Genomic DNA, 22,832 nt, shown 5'->3' on the forward strand with positions numbered 1-22,832 from the left:
ATGAAATAGCTGTTTTCTCAAGGAGCACATTTTAATCTGCTTTACAGGAAACATGCTATGTTTGCTGATTTTAACTTCATACTATTTTCCAATAGTATTCTTACTGCTGAGCATATATAGATTGAAACAAGCAAAATATTTTCAGAATGTATCCTAATTTTAAGAGCAGAAATGTCAGTCATAGATAATTTTTAAGAGACAGTCTTAATTTGGGGCCTCAATATTAATATTATAGTTAGTTCAGTCGCTCAGTCGTGTCCGACTCTTTGCGACCCCATGAACCGCAGCACGCCAGGCCTCCCTGTCCGTCACCAACTGCCGGAGTCCACCCAAACCCATGTCCATTGAGTTGGTGATGCCATCCAACAATCTCGTCCTCTGTCGTCCACCCCACCTGAGTTTGCATGGCAAGTGGCTGAAGAATGTACGGTCACGCCATGTTCTCTGTTTTCCAGTGATCTTTCACTTTTCTCTCTTCAATTAGGTAGAAAGGGCTGAACTCAGATAGTATCAACAGCTCCCCTCCAATGTTACGACTCTTCCTCGATGTCTTCTTATCCCCTACGTAGGAAGCCCCAGTTGCAACCTTAGGAGAGGGCCCTGAACTCTCTGTATAATAAAATGCAAATGAAACCCACATCTCAGAGGAAGAGAGGTATATTTTGGAGGAATTAATTTTCCCTAGCGGTAGAATCAGTGTATGTTTATTCTTTGTTCCTCTCAGCGTGGTGGATAAAAAAAGAAGCCTGAGGTTTTCCAGAACCTCTTTGACTCTCCTGAACCAAAGGGGAACTCGTAAAGGAAAGAATTCCAGAATACGTTCCTGCTAAACTGCACTCTTATAATTAGAAGAATGGAATGTTTGTGTGGAAGCAGCATAAGCAGCTAAAGAGTCGATCAGCTTATTTCCTCTCCGTGATATTATGCTATCCATTACCTGACTTCTGAGATTTTAGGGCCAAACAAGGTAATGGCTATACATGAGTGAATACCTTTTGCAAAGTGTGATTCTGACACAGATAATAATAATTTAAAATGATATGTTTAAAGCTCACTATTATTTATGGACATGTTGAAATGCACCCCAGATTTCAACCCAAACTTCTTTTACTTCTGAGTTTTCTAAAGAGGCACCAACCAAAATTTTATTTTGGTTCTTTAACTTTCCATCAAAGGAGAAATTGGTAGCAGTACTAAACTCATGACAGGCCTATCCCCGACGTTTTACGGATGCCCTCTCTATACCGCCAGCTGGACAATAAAGGCAGCTTGTAGCGTGCTCTGCTGACTGTAACGGGCTGTATTTTGCTTCTGTCTCCCTCTGTTTTAACATCAGCCCTCTATTTCCTGACTCTTTACTATTTTTCACTTTAATTGGTTTGTTGTTTCAAACTGGATGTTGTTGGCCTTGTCATTGAAGAACGTTTCAAGAGGGTAGTAAGAAAGAGTGGGAAAAATACTGGTTATGTTAATTTGGCTCCAGCTGATTTTATACCTGGAGCCAGGAGACCTGATGATGTTTTTGGTATGGTTAGTTGAATCCTGTGCTGATGGCCTCTGCTGTGGATGTTAGTCACCCACCTTGTTAGTAGATCCTCCGGTCCAATAGGGTTGGATCTGGCAAGGGGGAATCGTTTTTTAAATGTTCATCTTTGTTCAGGTGACTGATGGGGTGCAAGAGGGTGGTCTGTGTGCAGCTGACCTGGTAAGATCTGTAAAGATAAGTTGGATGGGATCTCATTCCAGGTTGTTTGGGAACTCATGTACACCCGTGGCAGATTCACGTCAATGTATGGCAAAACCAATACAGTATTGTAAAGTAAAATAAAGTAAAACAAAAAAAAAATCAGATTGTGAGAGTAAAGAAAAAAAATAATAAAAGCAAGATGGCAGGCAAGGAAGTGGCCCAAGCTGGAGCCTCTCTCCTCTCTCTGTCTCCCAAGCTGGAGCCTCTCTCCTCTCTCTGTCTCCCAAGCGGGAGCCTCTCTCCTCTCTCTGTCTCCCAAGTGGGAGCCTCTTCTCCTCTCTCTGTCTCCCAAGCGGGAGCCTCTCTCCTCTCTCTGTCTCCTAGAATTCTTTCCCAGTGCGTTTTGTTCTCCTGATGCGTCTCTGGATCCTCCCCAGTAGGTTTTTACAGTCTGATGCCTGCCTCTCAGATTAGGAGAACGCTGGCATATTCTACCAGTTTCCTAGGATTCAAACAGCCTTTAATTAACGACAAATTGATGTTTTGGAATGTTACCAGCGTATGAGAGACAGAACAGGGAGGTAGGCTCCTTTCAGCTTCCGAACGCAGTGAAATCCTAGAACAGGGGGCAAAGGTGTGAGTCCCCTGCGGACAGCCTTTGCCCACTGGTGTGCGAAGGAGGCGTCTGTGTTGCTGCCACATTCCATTGCCTTCTCCTTGATGGCCTTCCATATTCCACCTACTTGTGACTGGGAAGGCAGGGGGCAGGTAGTCTTGAATCTTTAAAGCCACAGGGGTGCTGCGTAGCTCAGGGATCCCATGATTTGTAGCTGGATTTGCTGGTTTTAACCCTCCAGTCGCCGCGGCTGGCAGGTACGGCTGCCCATGTTCGTGGTTAAGTTTCTTTCCTGTGCCAGCCTCATGTCATCTTGCTGCCAGAGTTTGGGACGTGGTGGAAAAGAGCAGTTCTGTAAAAGAATCACTCAGACTGGATGCATATTTTCAGCCAAAGTTCGTTTTCAAAGAGGGTTAGGGGATCATCGAAGGGGTTTTCCCTTTGAATCAAGGGATCTTAGTTATAAGTTTGCTGTTGACTCAATCCAGAGCTCAAGGCAGAAAAAGAAGAATGGACTGCGGGCTATGAGATGTTTGAAATGGTAACAATTACTTATGTAGGCAGACAGTCCTGATCCAAGAGGGCCAGGAGCAGCTAGGGTGCTCCCTCTGCTCACCGGCGCATCTGCTGGGTGGCGGCTTTGGGGTCAGCTTGCTCTGCGTCTTGCTTTCTCCAGTGGCCCGGAAAGCTGGCATTTTGGTCTCAGAAGAAGCCTGGGTGCCTGTGCTGTGTGTCCCCTGTGCTCCAGGTCCCTGACCATGCCCTCTCTTCTCCTCTCTGCAGGTGGCACGTGCCAGAGCCCGGCCCTCCCAGCCCTGGTCCGGCCGCCAGCCCCGCCTCTGCAACAGTCGCTGGACATTAAGCCGTTCCTCCCATTTCCTCTCGACACGGCGGCCGCAGTCAACCTCTTCCCCAATTTTAATGCGGTAAGTCCCGCACCATCTGCCTGGGCCAGGGTGGTTGGCCCTGGAAAGCATCCAGGGCGGGGGTGAGCTGGCCCCAGCCTCCCTTCTACTCTGCACTTTACTCCGTAGCTCGGCCGAAAGGACGCCGAGGTTAGTTGTCTGCCTGGTTGTGTGAGGTCTCCAGAGCCAGCCTCCTTCAGGAAAGAGGAGCAGAGCTTGCATCTGATGGGGTGGATCCTGAATCTGTGCCTCCCTTTTACTGTCTTTCTGGGCAACACTAGACATTTGATTAGTTTCTTTTCCATGCCAAGTTCAGTTTAACTGAAAGGTAATGAATGTGTTAGAGAGCATTTGGATTCATGTTGATGTCTGAAAACTTAAACATGTGTTTCTTCTCTCTGGGCCTTCTACTCGCTGATCGTCACACTAGAGATACATTCTGTGGATAAAGCACATTCTCCCTCTTAAGTTAAAAGCAGTTAGGGTTCTGGTAGAAAGAATTTTCGTTTTTTTTTCTTTCTTCTTAGACACAGCTCCTCAACTTGAGTCTTTCTTAAATGACCGTGTTTTGGGAGCTTTGCCAACAGCTTTCTCAACACCAGTACAATACTTACTTGCCTCTGTTTTCACTCTTGTTCTTGTCTTTAAAAGTTGACAGATTCCTCGTATGCATCATCATCCTTTTTTTTTTTTTTTTTTGTACAAGCACTGAGAATATTCTTAGGATAAAAATAGAAATAAGGGTTGAAAAGGTTAGAAGCCAGTAAGTGACATTGTTTTCTAATATCTGATTCAGTTTTCAACAGTTGTTATAACACAGGTCTGAGTTTATCAATGACAGAACTTGTCAACACAACCAAGGCCGAGGGGATTAAGATGTAAGATCTCTGAAGGCCCAGTGAGCTAAATAATACAGACTTCTTGTTGTAACATCTAACCTTCATGATGGATTAAAAAGAAAAAACAGTCTGTCTACAATCAGGTCATTCTCCTTGAGGAGACAGAAGTGGGTCTCTTGTACTTTAATTTTGCTTCATCACAGGGACTTTGGACCTGCCGCGGAGATGGTGCAGGTGTGTGTTCACCTTTACTGAAGGACACTGAGGGTCACAGTGGTTGCTTTGCTTTGGCGAACATGAAGAGTTTTCCATCGGAGTCTTGTTTTGAAATGGATGAAACATAAATACAGCAGCATAAAGATCGTATTTCCAAAGTAAAGGTTTCTAATTCTAGGTATTTCAATAAAAGTAGAGAAAGACCTGGCTCAGAATCAGATTTGTTGGTCGTTGAACGACCACACTAAAGTCCTGGGCTCCGTCTCTCTGAACAGCCTGCCTGCTCCGCTGTTAAGTGGCTTCTTGGCATCGTCTCGCTTCCCAGACCCTGGAGATGATCCATCAGGTGCTTTACCAGGCCTCCGAGACCACTTGGCCTCCTGTCTCTCACAGCTTTGGAGAAGCCGGTGTACAGTTCCTGCAGGGTTGTGAAAGACTGGGTTTTAAACTTTTGATTTGCCCTATGGGAACCATTAAAAGCAAAACAACTAATTTGATTGACAGTGAGTGTTCTTTGTCATTAAACAAAGATGAGTGATATATTGAGCTATAGGACACTGAGTAAATCTCTTTATCCTCTTTGCTGCTGTTTCCTCATCCTTAAAACAGAGGGAGTGGGCCTGATGATCTCTTCCTTTGCGTTTATAATGTTCGAAATACTTGAGCTTTTGTGGACAAAGACAGCCTTGTGTGGTGGTCCAGTTGGCTTCTGAGCTAGACTGCCTGGGTTCAAGTCTTAGAACTGCTCCTCACCATCATCATGGCCTTGGCTAAGTCACATAATCGCTATGCATCTCAGTGTCCTTGTTTGTAAAATGGGACTAATAATTAACCTACTTCTTAGGCATGTGGTCATGATTATGTGGGTTAAATCATTTAGAACGGGGCTCAGCCTATAATAAGCACTGTTTGAGTGACAGGTATTATGCTCATAAGTAGCCTTCTTCTTTTGAATGTGGAAGTTCATAAACTAATGGATTGCCAAAGTTTTACTTGATTCCTTTTCTTATGTGATTGATTTGGATGTGTGTTGGTGTTTTCCCCAGTTAAACCAAGAGACCCTATGTTGCTACACCTATTGGTTATTTCCTTCTAGTGCTGACTAAGTCACAACCAGTCCAAGATTAAGTCAGTCTGTGTTTCCAACTGAGTGGAACATTGCAAAGCCCCATATCCTGTAGTTCTGGGCTGAGAATTACAGCCCCGTATCCTATAATTCCCAGATGTACAGAGCATCTCTGAGTAACACCCAGAGTTCTTGATTTTGTCACAGGTGTGAAAATCTCAATCCACAAATTCAGGGTATATTAACTATACCATTTTATTGCTGTAAGTTGATTTTGTTTTTGGTTCAAAAGCTCATTCCATGAATCTGTAGGGAAATGAAATTTAATTGTTTCAGAATGTGCTAAGGTTCTGGAATCTAACAGAGTATCTACCCAGCTTTTGGTGGGAGGGTTCCTCTGTTCATCAAGTGACGGGTCTGCATAGACGAGTGTGGGATGATGAGCCCCTGATGAGCATGGTTTTGGGGGCCCCAGTTCTCAACTGTGGACACACAAACGTATGGGGCTTCAGTGGCCCCTCTTACCCAGATGTGCCCCAGTGCGGCTGCCTGTCTGCTGCCTCACGGCCTTCTTTCCTCTGACCTTTTTGAGTTCAGATATGAGTCAGGAAGAATCATGAAACATCTGGAGAAAAAGAAGTGCAGTTAGGAGAGAAAGAAACAATGGGTGTAGGATGGGAGCTGAGCTGCAGATGCATAGAAGGACATTCAGCAAAGTCGCTGGGACCCCTTAATCTCCTTACAGCACGCTTCTGAGGGATGGCAACAGACGCTGCTTCCTTGACCTGGGTCGTTGCAGCCAGCGGCTTTCAGACAAGAAAAGCTTCCTTGACTTTTCCTCGTACCCCTACTCTGTCCCTCCGTCTCCTTAGACAATGGAGTCTCAATGCTTAGGGCCACTCTTATCTCAGTGATCCCTTTCTGCACCTGCATTTCTTGAGAGGAACCAATCCTGGAAATAGGTTAATGCTATTTATTGGTAGGAAATAAATATTTCTTTCCTACGGAGTATGACCATGGTCCATTCAGTCAACTGCTAGAGTTATCAGGCATCTATTATGTGCTGCTGCTGCTGCTAAGTCACTTCAGTCATGTGCAACTCTGTGCGACCCCATAGACGGCAGCCCACCAGGCTCCCCTGCTCCTGGGATCCTCCAGGCAAGAACACTGGAGTGGGTTGCCATTTCCTTCTCCAATGCATGAAAGTGAAAAGTGAAAGTGAAGTCACTGAGTCGTGTCCAACTCTCGGCAACCCCATGGACTGCAGCCCACCAGGCTCCTCCATCCATGGGATTTTCCAGGCAAGAGTACTGGAGTGGGGTGCCATTGCCTTCTCTGCTATTATATGCTAGGAATAGGGATAACAAAATTTGTGTTGTGACCACTGCCATGAAATAATTTATAAAGGAGAAGCTGGACAAATAAAGAAATATTTGTAAATGCAGGTGCTTTTATCGAGAATGATGTGTAGTACAGAATGGCCACTCAATGGCAGGAGTGAAAGGTTGTCTTAGTGAAGGTTTGGTGAGAAAAATGGAAACTATTCTTGACGTGCAAACAGGAAGGGAATTAATAGAAGGATTTAGATGCTTACAAAACATTTGGAGGTGCCGGGCAAACAAAGGTCAGAGCAGGCTGTTGCTGGCTCTTGGTTTTTCAGGTTGTTTTCATGGAGTTCGGAAGTTGCAGAAATACAGGATGCCTGGTAATCCCAGTCACTTTCATCCAAATCCCATGACTTTGGATTTTTTAAAAGATAACCATAGATAATAACCCACTCAATGAACTATGACTCTATTATTCCACATAGATATAAACAGAGAGAAGGTAAATCTTTTACTTACAATCGAATGCAGTGAATAGACACAGGAAAATGAAATTAAAAAATTACCATTCTGCAACTTATCCAGCAAGAGACCTCAATGGATGATAAGCATAAGTAGATGAAGGCACAATAGGGAACATTGTATTTACATAGCCTCCGAATATTTCCACAAGAAAAAAAGGAATTTTATAGTGGAGACACCTAGCAGGCAACGTTGATCTTGCTCAAGTGATCGATATTGTCATCCGTAATTCAACAAATAAATACCGTGTACCACGCAGCAGAACGTGATGATAAGACAGCATCGCTAATGTGGTATCCCAAAGACGTGTATCCCAAATCTCCAGCGACTCTTAGACTGAACTTCGCGGGCAGATCTCTGTGGGAACGTAAACCTCGAGCTTCCTGTCCTTAGGATGCCAGGGGACCACACGGAAGGAGGGGCAGTGCGGGGCTGCCGACAGAAGGCGTGCCTTGACGGCAGAATGGAAAGGGCTCCGAGGAACCTGAAGCGCGAAAGTTCCAGCTATTCAGAGCAAGAGGTTAAGTGCCCTGGAGCCCAGTGTCCTGTTCCATAAAAGAGGAGTGACTCAGTCTCGCTTAGGTTTGCTATCAGAGAGGTAGCTGGGCTTTAAAACGCTGGAGGCGGAAGCCAGGAATGGGCTTGAGTAGGTAAGACCTTGGGGTATCCTTCGATTGGACCTAACTCATTAAAAAATGACTGTGTTCCCAGACAACTTTCTCCGAGGGTTTCAGAGCTGCCTTTCTGATTCTCATTCCTCTAGCACCCTTTCTTCATATTCTGCTCAGTCGTCATGACAATAATGAGCATTCAGAGTGTCATTAAAAAGGTGCAGTGCGTGGAGGATGTGTTGATGAGAGCTGACGGTGAACCTGGCTCTGCGCTCCCCTCCCAAGACTGGGCTTCTTGTTGGCATAAAGATTAAATGGGTAAGCTTGACCTGCACATGCCAGATGCTGAGCAAGTACTGAGTCTTGTCTCTTCCAGAAGATGCACAGGGCAAGGTGAGGAGGTCGCGCAGAGGGCAGGAAGGCAGAAAGGTGTGCAAATGTAGGAGGTGACACGTTTGCTTTGAGGGTGCTCTGGCTATCACGTTGCTGAACAATAAAGATGGAGATTAGCATAGAAAGTTTACCTCTGTGCTCTTCCTCTGGGTCATATTGTTTCATTGCCAGACAGGGGACAATTGGGAAGGAAGGAAGGGGAAAAGAGGGTGAGAGAGAAAGAGATCAAATCCTAGCGTCTGACATCATTTCTCAAAAACAGTAGTAACCTTACAAACAACTAGCCCTGTGCACTTGAACATGGCGTTACTTTGGGTTGGGAAGTTTCATACATTGGAGGCAGAAAAGTGAACTGACGTGTTTTATAAGAACGCTTCCCATGTTTGGGGAGGCCTGGGAAGAATCAAGGGGATTGTGTCACGTGCGGATTCTGACTTAGCAGTTCAAGGATAGCGCCTGAGCATTTATGTGGGCAGAGGGAGGGGCGTCAGGAGAGGGACGCCACGCACCGGGCAGGTCTCTCCTTCCCGTCGTCCCTTGGTTTGTTTGTTGGCTGGGCTGCACCTTTGCTGCTGCCTCGGGCTTTTCCTGGTCGCGGGGAGGGGAGCAGGGCTGCTCTCTAGCTGCGGGCTTTGCTTGTTGCAGAGCTCAGGCTGGAGGGCGCCTGGGCCTCAGAAGTTGGGGCCCCGGGCTCTGGAGCCCCGGCTCTGTGGCTGTGGACTCGGGCTCAGCTGCTGCATGCATGCGGGATCTTCCCAGACCAGGTATCTGACCCAGCTCTCCTGCGCTGGCAGCTGGATTCTTTACCACTGAGCCGTCAGGAGAGCCTCACGAGACAGGCACTAAACACTCCTGCAGAGCATTTCTTCTTTCACTCAACAAGTATTTATGGAGGGCCTACTATGTGCTGAGCCCTTAGGATTCAACTGCAGAACTAGGAGCCAAGTCTCTGCTATTCTGGAACTTACTTCCTTGTATTTGTCTGCTGGGCTTTGGAGACCCTTGAAGGTATCGGTAGCCACAGCTCTACCTCACACGATCCTTTTATGGTTGTGTTTGTAGCTCCCAGAAGTACTTGGAGTCTTGCTTATAGGGAGACATTGTTCAGGATGTTGGTTCTAGCCGCCAGTAATGAAAAACTGATTATGGACTAAGTATGTAAAATCATCACTTGTATCCCAACTGGTTAAAAGCAAAACTATTTTCTATGACATTTTTAAACTTTTATGTGCATTACAATTTCAAAATTGTTGTCGAGAAAAATATAGGAGTGAGTGTTTCATTCATTTACTCATTGAATGATTTCTCCATTCTGTAAAAGTTCAAGTCTCACTGGAAAAATTCTATGGATTGAAAAATCGGCCTCTGCAAAATATCTCCATCAAAAGCCTGTGTGGTGGTATATCCCCGGCGGCCCCATGGTGGAGAGTCTGTGCCTCCGATGCAGGGCGTGCGGGTTCAGTCCCTGGTTGGGGAACTGAGAGGCCACATGCCATGGGACACGGCCAAAAATAAATGAGTTCGTAAGGAAGCATCTGTGGGTAGGATAGTGCTAATAAGAGCGGCAGAGTAAGAGGAGGGTAAGAAGTACTTTTCTTACTCGCCGATTCACTCTGCACATTTATGAAGCACTGAGTGTGTGTCTGACACCCTAGTGGACCTAGAAATACAAAAGCAAAGATGGGAAGGAGACGAAGAGGAGACGAGGGGGAATGGGCTTTGTGATTTATCACTCTTGAGAACGCCCTTCTGTCAGCAGGCGGTAAAACATCTGGATATAAGGCACCCCGTTAGGCAATGAGCTCTATGCAAGCGTTTTGCTGGGGAAGTGGGGAAGAGTAGTTAAAATGTTCTATAAAGAACTCAGTAATTAAATCAGTAGTGAACGTGCTACCTGAGGTCAAGGGGAGGAGAGGTCACTTGGAGAGGAGCAGAAAAGCTACACGGTATTGAGAGAATAGGACTGAAACAAATACTACACTACCGTATGGCAAACAGATGTCTAGCGTGAGCTCAGTGCATGAAGCATGGCACCCAAAGCCGGTGCTCTGGGAAAACCCAGAGGGATGGGGTGGGGAGGGAGGCGAGAGGGGCTTCAGGACGGGGGCACATGTACCCCTGTGGCTGATTCATGTCAATGTGTGGCCAACACCATCACGGTATTGTAGAGCAGGCATGCTCCAATTAAAGTGAGCAAATCACTTTTTCTTAAAAAGCTGTATGGTAAAGGTTAGGTTGAATTTGGGGTCTGAGGTCAGCTCCATATTCATCTTGTTCATCCAGGTACAGAGCTCGGAACATCGCAGAGACTCAGTGCACGTCTGCTTTTAACGGAAGGATGGCTGGCGCGCAGTGCTCTAGTTTCGGGCGCACAGCACAGTGACGCAGGCTCATGTGCATGTGCCTCTATTCTTTCTCGTAGTCTTTCCCGCCGTGGTCTGTCACAGGGTACGGACTGACTATAGTTCCCTGTGCCGTGCAGTAGGTCCTTGCTGGTTATGTAGTTTACACATGGCGGTGTGCACCTGTGAGTCTCCAGCCCCTGAGTCATCCCTCCCCCAGCCCTCTTTCCCTTTGGCAGCCAGAAGTCTGTGTTCTGTGTCCCTCAACACACATCTCTTGAGTGAATGAGTGGAGGGTAGATGGATGCATAGACAGGTAGCTCGGTCGGTAGACAGAAAAATGCATGGCAGATAACTGATGGAGGAGGCAGAGTCGTCACAGTTGTGTGATAAGAAGCATGACAACATGAAACTTTGGAAAGTCTTAGTGCTCACTGCTTCATACGTTAGGTCATGTCTATATAACAGAAGTTTTTAATTTAAGCAATTATTAGGAAACATAGGAAGCACAGCATCAAACCATCCCCTTAATATGCATTTGCAGTCTTATATTGGGTTGCGTGTTTATTTACTCCAGTTGTAGAAAAGGACAGTGGTGTGAAAAATCCGAGCGGCTGCCTACAGAATCTAGTCTAAAATCAGTCCTTCGTATTTCTCATCAGCAACTTCACGTGAGTCCAGAAGGGCTGTCACCATACAGGGTTGGTGAGACACTTTAGGACTTTAAAAGGACAGCTTCAAATGTGTTTTAATGTATAGAGATTATTCTACAGATTAAATATGCATTTATAATATTACAAGTGAATGACAAAAATACAGAACTCAAAATAGAAAATTTCAAGTTTTTTTTTTTTTAACCTTCGGATATAAATCCTTCAGGATCTTTATTTCCTCCATATTTAAAATGGGAGGGCTGCCATATTGACTGGCACGTTTTGTCTCCTTTCCTTTCAAAAATCATTCTTGACTTGTGCTTGCCCCCACGCCTGTGCAGCTTGCTTCCTGCTGCAGCTACGAAGTCGCCCCTCCTCTCTCAGCCAGTGTGGGAGTTGCAGAAACAGTCTTCATCACACCTCTGTTTGTTTGGTCCGGAGAGATATCAACTGAATTCAGTTTACACATTAGTAACTGTTTCTAAGAAGTTTTTACAACAGCTGCTCTCGGTAAATTAGGTAGGGAGCCAAGGTGAAATTATGGGTAGAAAAATAAACCTGCCTTTCTTAGTCACAACTGGTAGAAGGTATGGAAATTTTGCAGATGAAAAATACCGTAGTAAATACAGTATTGATTACTAAGTTCCTTGCCCTTTAAAGACAAGTGAAGCAGATTTCTAGCCAGTTCTATGCATTGTGTGCCATATTTGTGCAGCAGAGGCATCTTAAAAAATGTATGGTTATTAAATCTTTCATTACATGTCTTCGTGTTGAAATAGCTATATAATATTCGCTTGAGGCATACCTCTTCCTGTGAACCAAAAATTGTAAAAGTCAAGAATACTTATAAGGACCCTCAGACACAAAATGACTTAAATGCAGAATATCCAGGCTTGAAAATAAAGGGCTAAACAATTGCAGACAGCACAGATATTTTTCCTTTTTAATGCTTGTGCACTCTTTGACCAAGAAAGCTATTTCCCTATTATTCCAAACACGATGTAATGAGAACAAGTTTCCCTCCCTGCCCTCCCCTTGGGCCTCCATTCTCTTGTCAGGGGTGGTTAGTGGTTTTGTCTCTGTCCTTCCAGTGATATTTTTAAGTGTGAGCATGTTTCTCTCACTAAAGATTGAGGCATGATACGCATTATACCTTTGTTTTCCTTTCTCAGCCCATTGAAGCTTTACTTTTGCAAAAGTATATATGGGACCTGTTTGCTTAGTCTGTATTTCATACTAACTGTGATCCTGGGTCACCAGGAGGACCCAGAAAAGAGAGTGTCTAAGCTCCTTGTTTATTGTAGCATCCAGAGACTCCCTGGGTGATTTCCTGTTCCACACGTATAGACACTTCAAAAAGGAAAGAAGCATTTTAGAATTAATTTGTATCTGATGCAAATAGCTTCTTTTACAGAGAAGCCTGGAGTGATGGAGACATTCCCAGTTTCATGGCACAAGAGTGGGTGAGCTAAGAGAAAACTGAGGCCCCTGACCTCTCTCACACACGGATGCTTCTCATTGAGTCAGATCGTTGTGGGTCGCATTGTGTACCCCCAGCATTCATAACCCATGGTGCCTTAGAAATGCAATCGTACTTGGAAGTAGGGTCGTTAAAGATATAATTTGTGAAGATGAGGTCATTAGGGTGTACCCTAATTTATTATGACTGGTATCATTATAGAAAGAGGACATTGGGACCCAAGGCAAGCAGAGAGGGCAGATGCATACAGACACAAGAACACTCTCTGTAAGCCGAGAAGAGACCCAGAGCACATCCTGCCTCCCGGCCCTCAGATGGACCCAGCCCTGCTCACACTTTGGTTTTGGACTTCTCGCCTTCAGAACTGTGAGATAATACACTTCTGTTGGTGAAGAACACCCAGTTTGTGATACTCTGTTGTGGCCACCCAAGCAAGAAAGGATTCTTAGAGCCATCTGGTCTACCTACCTACACTGGCACTCCACAGTGTTCCTGACGACTTGTAATCCAGCTTCTCATTTAACTGTCTCCCATGACAGTAAATAAGGCTACCCCTGGGAGAGAGGGGCTCTCCACCACTGGTCACACGTGCTGTAAAGTTCTCTATCTGGAGCCACTGCGGGCTCCCTATAACTGCTATAAACCAAGGAAGAAGATAAAGCACAATCTATTGCTTTTATGAAAAAAAAAATTATTGATCACAAATTAAGCAATAAGGGCTGCTAAGGAATGCAATTTTACACCCACCTTTAAAAAAATCCAATTTCATAAGGGCCTTACATCTTAAAGGTGTTACCCGGATGACATTGGTTAGGAAACCCAGGGCCTTGGGGTAAAATAACTTGCCCTGATTTTATATATATATATATATATATACTTTACTGGTAGCCCAGATGGTAAAGAATGCACCTGCAATGTGGGAGACCTTGGTTTGATCCCTGGGGTGGGAAGATGCCCTGGAGGAGGGCATGGCAACCCACTCCAGTGTTCTTGCCTGGAGAGGAGCCTGGCTGTCTACAGTCCATGGGGTCGCAAAGAGTCGGACATGAATGAGCGACTAAGTGCAGCACATCGTGCGTGTGTGTGTGTGTGTGTGTGTGTGTGTGTGTAGATATATACACACATACATGTATCTATTCTTTTGCAGATACTTTTCCTATGTTGGTTTTTACAGAATATTGAGTAGAGTTCCCTTTGCTTACAGTAGCATCTTATTGATTGTTTTATATATTACAGTGTGTGTGTGTTAATGCCAGCCTCCTAATTTATCCCCCATTTCCCTGTTTGGTGACCACAGTTTGTCTTCCAAGTCTGTGAGTCTGTTTCTGTTTTGTGAATAAGTTCATTTGTATCATTTCTTATTGTACTATCTTTGATCTATTGTTAGAGCCTTAGTATACATTACAAGCTAATTAACTAAATAATCTTCAATTCCTTAGAAAGCTTAGCTCTAAGATAATAAACTATTTCCTAATTAACATCCTGGCTGTGAATGGACAGTTATGAAAAAGAATATCTAGAGCTTCAGTCACCCTCACAAACGTTCACGTTGAACATGGCCAATCATTGTTAGGGGAATAAATTACTTATAGTGATAACGAATTTAAAAAATCTTCCCATCCTGGTAACAATTTTAAGGCTCAAGACCCATCTTCACATGTACGAAAAAATTACTAAATTTAGGCTTTAAAAGATCTGAGCTCTAGGTCTAATATTTTATCTTCGGCAGAACCCTGAGTCCTCATTCTCTCATCTGTGAAATGGGAGTAATCATATTGATCACATAAGAGCATCTAAAGATGTTAAAGATGAACATTAGGCATTTCTGTATAATAAGGACATCTATTGAATTCTGAATTCTGGGGTCTGGTGTGGGGACCCTAATGAACATCTTTTACAACCTCCCGCATGTGATTCCTTTGCCCCTTAAAGGTTGAGAATCACTGAATTCCACTCTGTGGTCAAAACTGGTGGGAAAATCCATTTTCACGGCAGAGCGCAGATGAACCAGCAGCCTTCTCAGACTGTCTTTTGAGGGAAGCTCCACACCCTCCCAACGCAAATGCAAAGAACAATGTTAAGGCTGTTTCTCATGACTCTTCGTCAAAGGAATGAGAACTTTTTGCCAGCAGACTATTGGGTTTTATGACTCAGTGCTTCTCAAAGTGGAGTTCTCAGACCTGTATGTGCTGGTCCAAGAACTGATTCCAGGTCTGCAATGAGATAAGTGCTGAGACGGGGGCAGGGGGTGCTAGCAGCCTTTAGAAGATTATAGCAATTTAGGAGAGCAGACTGACATCTGTTGATGCTAATACAGAGTTATGGCTTGTGTTTTGCATATCTTTGTCGTTTTGTTTTTTTCTGGTCATTCACTTCTGTTACATTTCCTGAGGCTGGGGCTGTGACTGATGGGAATGCTGGCCCATTCGCAGAGGGCGTTGGGGAGCAATGCTCTCTTACTGTTAGGGCTTCAGAGCTCCATCTACATGTTGGAAGCAAAGGGATTTTGAAGCAGTTATTGAATTTAGGTAAGTTGCATGGTATATGGTTGAAGAAGCTGAAAATGCAATTTGACTCAAATTCTTTTAGCTCTACCCAGTTTCCCTGATTCTGGTGAGGTGTGGCAATGGCAAGTGGCTCTCCCTGAGACTCCTAAATCAAGACAGTAGTAGAAACAAAAGTGGAATAATTTGCATTGTGCTTCTCTCTGAAGTACTCATTTTATCATGAGTTAAAGCGGTAAAATTAACAGTTAACTCCTGAACTGTCTTTTGAACACTCTGAAATGGAATTTACTTCAAGGACCTCACTGAGGGATTTTAGAGAACTAAAGAAAAAAGGAAAACTTCAGTGACTGTACCTGAGGATATTTCATTATCTTGATTTCTAAATCCAGATCATTTTTAAATAGAAAGTAGAATAAATAGTCCAGTACTAGGGCCTCCTGGTGGCTCAGCTGGTAAAAAATCCACCTGCAGTGTAGGAGACCTGGGTTCCATCCCTGAGTTGGGAAGATCCCCTGGAGAAGGGAAAGGCCACCCACTCCAGGATTCTGGCCTGGACAATCCCATGGACTCTATAGTCCATGGGGTCACAAAGAGTCAGACATGACTGAGTGACTTCACTTTCACAGTAAGTTGGGAACATTTAAACCGGTTTTTCAAAAGCAATCCCACAGAGGAACAATGAGTTTTAAGCAAACATCCTTGTGTTCTTCAGAACACCTCTGTATATCTACTGCTTTAGTGCTTCCGAGACTTTTGTCACCTGCTTCATTGAAAAACAAGTCTCTGCTCTTTTAGGAATTTAGAACAGGAAAGACAGACAGAAGAGGCAATCAACCCTCTCTGGCACTTTGTACATTTATAGATGTATTTATTCACATAGATGCTGCTTGTGTGTGATGGGCCATAAGGGGAGATGGCCTTGTTTTTCCAGATAATTCTGTTTTTTTTTTTTAAACAAAAAAAATTGGAAAATACTAATTTGATTTTCAGAATCAACTTAATTAATTCTAACTGAATTCGCTCTTACACTACCTCTCAGATCCATTGACATGTCCTAGGTCTGAGATCCTGCTTTGGAAAGAGGGAGTGAAATAAAGGAGAATAATTTTAAGCTCTGGGTTTGTTTTTATTTTGCTTACCTAAAACCATAGTAAAAATTCAGAATTTGGAAAAAAATACATACACACGTATGTGGATATATAAGTTTATGCATGAACACATGTTTTTCACTGGGGGTCGTGGTCAAGCTTAACTCGAAAATATTCACTGCAGCATTTTTTTTACATTTATTTTATTGAAGTATATAGTTGATTGATTGACAATGTCGTGCTGATTTCTGTTATACACCGAAGTGATTCAGTTATACACACAGGCACACACAGACACATATGTATGTATACATTCTTGTTCATATTCTTTCCCATTATGGCTTATCCAGCAACAGTTTATTAGCCCAAAAAAACCCCAAATACATAAAAGCTAATGTGTTATCAAAGGCAAACTAGATATATAGATATTGAGATCTTTTTACCTTTAGAAACATTTGAAGTGAAAGAATTGTTTTTATGTGGGAATACCATAAAAGCATAATGTTGGGTGAGAAAGAACACAAGTTGCAAGTTGTACACAGAATTCTAGAAAATTTCTGTGAGTATTTTTAAATCACGTGGCAATGAGAGAGAGAGAGACAGACTGATTGTCGGTGCATGACAACACGGGCTGGAAGGTCACACGTCAGATCTCAGTTTGCAGATGGCTCTGAGGAGAGCCAGACACACAAGCCCTGCTCAGGGAGCAGGGACGTGTCTGCGGTGCTTCAGTGTCCGAGTTCTCTCATTTTAAAAAAGATATATCTGGAAAAAAAAAGTAACATAGCGTTTCATTCTAAGTAAGCAGTACATAATTACTATAGTATTCGATGTCTTTTATGTGTTAGAAAAACGTTGAATTTTGTAAGTTGCATATATCTTCAGCGAAATACTTCATTGCAACATGTACTACCTACAGTACATGAGCAGCTAAGGGCTCAGCCGATAGTAACACTCGCATGTGCCCCTAATTTGCATTTTCCGGTCAGTGTGGCCCAGCTCTGAGATTTCTGTGTCACCCTTAGGACTTCACTCGTTGAAAGGCCAAAATCAATATCTAGATTAGTATCTAGGTAGAAAGGCTAGTGCGCTGACTCTTTTTACCATCTGCGATTAGGGGAGATTCCAAGGTCAGTCAGAAAACGTGTTGGCCGAGCTTGGCAACTTATTTCTAAAATCGAATTTCAAATTTAATTTGTGTAGACATTATCCTTTAAACACCTGCACATTCGGTAAAGGTCAAAGAGGTTAGTAAATTTTCTGGATTTTATTATTAATACCGATTGTAATGAAATTTGATTGAGGTAGTCCTAGGCTCTATCAAGTTTCCAGCATAGCAGGGATGATATTTCAGAGTCATGGGCAAATTAATATCCCCGTTTAAACACTGCCCTTTGAGCATTTCTCAGAAGTGGTCAACTTTATTTACACATCTTTTAGAGCAAGTTGCTCCAGACAGCAAATGTAAGATGTCAACACTTAATTTTCTGCTGAAAAGTCTTTGTTTTTCAAAGGAATTTTGTTTTTCAAGGAATTGCCATACTTTTTGGGGAAGGCAATGGCACCCCACTCCAGTTGTCTTGCCTGGAAAATCCCATGGACGGAGGAGCCTGGTGGGCTGCAGTCCATGGGGTCGCTGAGGGTCGGACACGACTGAGTGACTTCACTTTCACTTTTCACTTTCATGCATTGGAGAAGGAAATGGCAACCCACTCCAGTGTTCTTGCCTGGAGAATCCCAGGGACGGGGAGCCTGGTGGGCGGCCCGTCTATGGGGTCACACAGAGTCGGACACGACTGAAGCGACTTAGCAGCAGCAGCAGCAGCCATACTTTTTAAATAAGCATCACATTATTATTTTTTTTTCCAGTGTGTTCATGGGCTTTCTTTTTATTTGATATGCATATTATGTATTTTGCTTGGAGAATGAGTGCCTCGCAGTGTCGCGTTCGTTTCTGCAGTCCAGCAGTGTGACTCAGCTGCACGTGTGCGTGTGTGCGCATCCCCTCTCTCTTGCGACGCCCTCCTTCCCGCTGCCACCTCCAGGGTTGTCACCGAGCCTGAGTGCAGCCCGCATGCTCTGCCGCAGCCCCCGCAGCTGTCTGCTTCATCCACGCTTGTGATGTGTATCCGCACTGCTCTCCCCATTGGTTCCGTGTCCACATGCCTGTTCTTCACATCTGTGTCTCTCTTCCTGCCCTACACACAGCTTCATCAGTACCATTTTTGTACATTCTGTATATACTGGGATTTTTTTTTTTTCCTTTTAGAAGCAAGGATCATTGAGTTTACTACACCATACCTGTCATACAACTTCTTCAAGAAGTTAAAAAGTCCAATTTAAATTTAAAGTTCATTGACAGGACCTGTCTATACATTCCAACCACTTTTAATAATAACTCAAAGAAATCTCTCATCACCACTCAAACAAGAGGGAAAACAATCCAGACTGCTGAGATTCCAACTACAACAGGACCAAAGTACCGTTTCCTCCGCACAACAGAGTTTAGTGATCACAAAAGCTCTTTATGGAACATCTGATGAATCTGCTTAGTTTTAGTTGAATGAAAATATCATAAACCCGAACAGAAATGAGGTGATAAATTATAGGCTTTCAGCCTCAGAAATTTCCTTCACTTTTTTCTTTTAAAAAATGTCACGGAGAACAGACTGGCGGGTGCCAGGAGGGAGGAGGCTAGGGGAGGATGGGTGGGAGGTGAGCTTAGCAGAGGTGAGTGTTTATGTACAGAATGGGTGAGCTACAGGGCTCCACCCACAGCGCAGGGACCTGTATTAAATATCCTGTGACAGACTGGCAATGGAGAAGAATATGGACCTATAAGCACTTAACGCAAGACTATAGAGCAGCTGCCAGAGAAGGCAGTGGCGCCTCCCTCCAGTCCTCTCGCCTGGAGAACCCCACAGTGGAGGAGCCTGGTGGGCTGCAGGCCACGGGGTTGCGAAGAGTCGGACACGAATGAGCGACTTCACTTTCACTTTTCACTTTCATGCATAGAGAGAAGAAAATGGCGACCCACTCCAGTGTTCTTGCCTGGAGAATCCCAGGGACCGGGAGGCCTGGTGGGCTGCCGTCTATGGGGTCACACAGAGTTGGACACGACTGAAGCGACTTAGCAGCAGCAGCAGCAGCAGAGCGACTGTACTTCATTAAATATGTCAGATAATTGTATGAGGCTGAAAACTATATTGCTGGCAAAAGTGAAAATATAAAAGCTAGCATACACCTTAAAAAGGAAAACAGCCCACATCAACTTCAGCAAACTTCGAATCTGCTCACGACTTCATCTGACGTCTCACGATGACTTCCCTCTTTTCAAAGTCGAATGCACTGTTCTCAGAAGCCGTGGGTTTGTGCAGTGAGGAGGAAGCACTCCGTGCCTTGTGTGGCATTCCCTGGCGTCTAACTGCCCTGAAAAGTGTCAGGGATCTGACAGGAGAACGTGCAGAACGGGAAGCCTGAATGGCTCTCAGAATTCTTTTGAAAGCACGATCCACTCTGCTCTTTATCCTAAATAGCTTGTCACTTGCAGATGCTGATGAGCTATTTGAAGGAATTTTGAAAAAATGTATCCCTTAAGGACGTTCATGCTGAATAAAGACAAATGCATGAATGTAAGCACTTCTTTCTCCCCTGCTTACTGTGCTGCCCATTTGACCCGGTTAAGAATGCTCCAGAGGTAGCTGGCAGTGAGAAGGGTATCAGCTTGACTCATGATAGAGCCAAGTAAGCTTAAAAGAACACCCTGGAAAAACACTGCAAGAGCAAAGGAACATGTTCCAAGCTGAGTTTTGGCTCTTGAAGTCATTTCTGGGATTTAAAATTGACAACACGTGGGATTGGTTTACATTTAATATGCAATGCTATAGGTGTTTGGAAGCGTTGATTCCATATGCCATGCCTCATTTCTGCTTTTATTTTGGCCACCCTTCCCACACGTTCAGGCTTTGAAATACCAGGACTCTGAATGCATCCCTGCCTGTTGCATCTATGAATCTTCTTGCCAACTTCAATGTTTGACTGTAAATATCATAATTAGTTCTATAATCCCTGTCTGATTTCATGTTTAGGACATTGGCTTGCTCAGTGGAGGTTTTCTGTCTTTCTATGGGTGTATTGGCTGGTTGGTTGCCATTATTTTTAACAGATGTTGCCAACTTGTGTGTTTCAGTAGAAGATGTAGAAGAATAAATCACTCTAGTTTTCTCTCCTATCCTGGGCATATCTGCTCCAGTTTCTTCTTTTTCTTACTTTTTAAGAAAAACAAAAGTGTTATAGATATGATGTGGTCTACAAAGCACCAATATAATAAAAACCTGTATTTTATTTATACTGTTTAAGACAAATATGTCTTTAATGTGGAACACTGATGTGCAAGGACTTGACCTAAGGAATTCTGCCTCAAAATAATTAGCTTATGTTTCATAATTATGAGCTTTGCTCTCATAAATATTGGCTCTTGATAATGTGAGTATCAAGATGTGAGTATCAATAAAAGAAGCATATATATGAAATGTGAAAATGTGTTTATGAGCTTGATTGCCGGCAGATAATATAGAACCACAAATCATATGAACTAGTAGGAGATAACTATAAACGGAAAACTTCAATAATAACTAGTCTCATTTAGGGTTTTTAGGACGTAAAGATTCCATTGTTCACTCACATTGTGAAGTATAAGATATTCCTGCTATTGCTGTGAGAGTAGGTGTTACTTGCTTGTTGACATTAACAATCCGCATGGTCACTTCAAGAATGGGGCAACTTCCTACTTCTTTGCAAGCTTTGACTCATTCATTAAGTCAATAATATTGTTACCATTAAGGTTATAGTCATGGGACATAGACAGTGACCAAGAGCCTGTCTTTCTCTTTAAGATCTTAGACTCTCGATCTAGGGAACCTGGAAGAAATTATTTTGATTTATGAACGACAGGCATTTATTTATCATGTGACTAACAGAACTCTCAGAGATGAAAATAGCAGAATTTATAAATGTTTGTGGAATGTTTAGAATAAATGAAGAATAAAGCTCATAATTTAGATGAGGAGGCAGGCAAAAGAAACCAACACACTTCATGTAATTTTAGTAGTAAATTCAGTACTATTAATCTGACAGATTGATTGCTTTTAATGAATCAGTTGGCTTTTATTTGGACAATGTTAAAGAATTGAACAAAATATTCCATCCTATCTCATTGTCTTTTAGCTGGCTTGCATTTATGATAAAAGAGCTATATCCAATTTTACATCCAATATAAATTAATTAAGCTTGGGTTTTGAACTATATAAAACATATAGTAACAGGACTGAAGCTCTAAATATTTTCTAGTTCTGAAGAGTTGTTTTGCCAGGGTTCCTCCTTGTATACATGGAAAGTCTTAGGGAATGGGTTTCTTTCATTATATCCTCAGAAAGGACATTAAGTGTTACTTTTGGTAAGAAAGCTTTTGATGTGGTTGGACAACCCTTCTGAGGCAAGTTCAGCAAAATTCCATGATGTCAGCCCGCTAAGCAGTTTCTGTGGACATGAATTCACGACCACTCCCTTCGCCATTCTCCAAGAGTACAGAGTGTTCACGGTATGTTTATAAACTACAGTACCAAACACTCACTGGTGCTATCCAAACAGACTTCTTTTCTTCCAGAACATTCTTCCTGTTTGCCTTCTAACCTTCTTTTGCCCACAGTTAAGCAGTATGCGTGCATGCAGTTCTAAGCAATAAGGAGGCTTATAATGTAACACACACTTTTTCAGCCACATTACTGTTACGTGGGGCGGGGCCAGTGCCCTCCAGCACCAGTGCACAGTTAAAGCAGAGCACCTGCTTCTAACGGAGTCAGAGGCCAGGCTGGTGCCGCCTGACTGTGAACCACGCGTCAAGGAGCACGGCTTACAGCCGCAGGTTACGGTGTGGGGTCAGTCTGAGGCTTGTGTTCTAGGTACGCTACAACTATGTATGTAGTGATGGGGAAGTTACTTGGTCCATTAGGCCTCAATTTCCTCATCTGTAAAATGGAACGGATGCTACTAATCGCCTTGTGGGTTAAGTGAGATACCATGTAGTTAAGTGAGATAACACTGTGCTGGTTTGGAGCAGTTCTGAGAACAGCAATGGCAGTCTCTTCCTTGTTATTTCCCAATGGGTCTTTTCCAGTTCTTTCGTCACAGCCTTAAATCTGTTGAATTCCTGTTTGGGGACATTTTGATTAAGTAATCCTAAAACATGGTAAGACTCTCACAGAGTATAATTGGCAATCTTTGTTTGTATCGATGTTTATAGCAAACAAAAACTGTAAGCAGGATCGTGATTCCCTGCCTTCTCTCCCCACCTTGATTTGTGTGAGAAGCAATTTGCACAGCAGATCTGTAAGAAGTAACTCCAGACCACCCAAGTCTCTCTGGAGTCTCATAACCCTTCGGGTCCTTTGCATGCAAAACATTCTCATAAAGGAGATTAAATGAAGTGCTCTCCAGATTTGTCAAGTCTTAATGAGAAAAATCGCTTTAAAATAAATTTTAATAAAGCATCTTAAGTAACAACTTAATCAGTTGAAGTTTACA

General features: G+C 43.4%; 1 protein-coding gene across 1 annotated transcript in view; it reads left to right on the forward strand.

Annotated features, from left to right (window-relative positions):
* Positions 1 to 22,832, forward strand: part of ZNF385D (zinc finger protein 385D) — a 782,386-nt gene that overhangs the window by 504,348 nt on the left and 255,206 nt on the right. Inside the window, exon 3 of the mRNA XM_052661397.1 lies at positions 3,087 to 3,229. Coding sequence (XP_052517357.1) covers positions 3,087 to 3,229 — 143 coding nt within the window. The remainder of the gene's footprint in view (positions 1 to 3,086; positions 3,230 to 22,832) is intronic.

The sequence above is a fragment of the Budorcas taxicolor genome, chromosome 24 (genome assembly GCF_023091745.1).
Source record: "Budorcas taxicolor isolate Tak-1 chromosome 24, Takin1.1, whole genome shotgun sequence".
NCBI lineage: Eukaryota > Metazoa > Chordata > Mammalia > Artiodactyla > Bovidae > Budorcas > Budorcas taxicolor.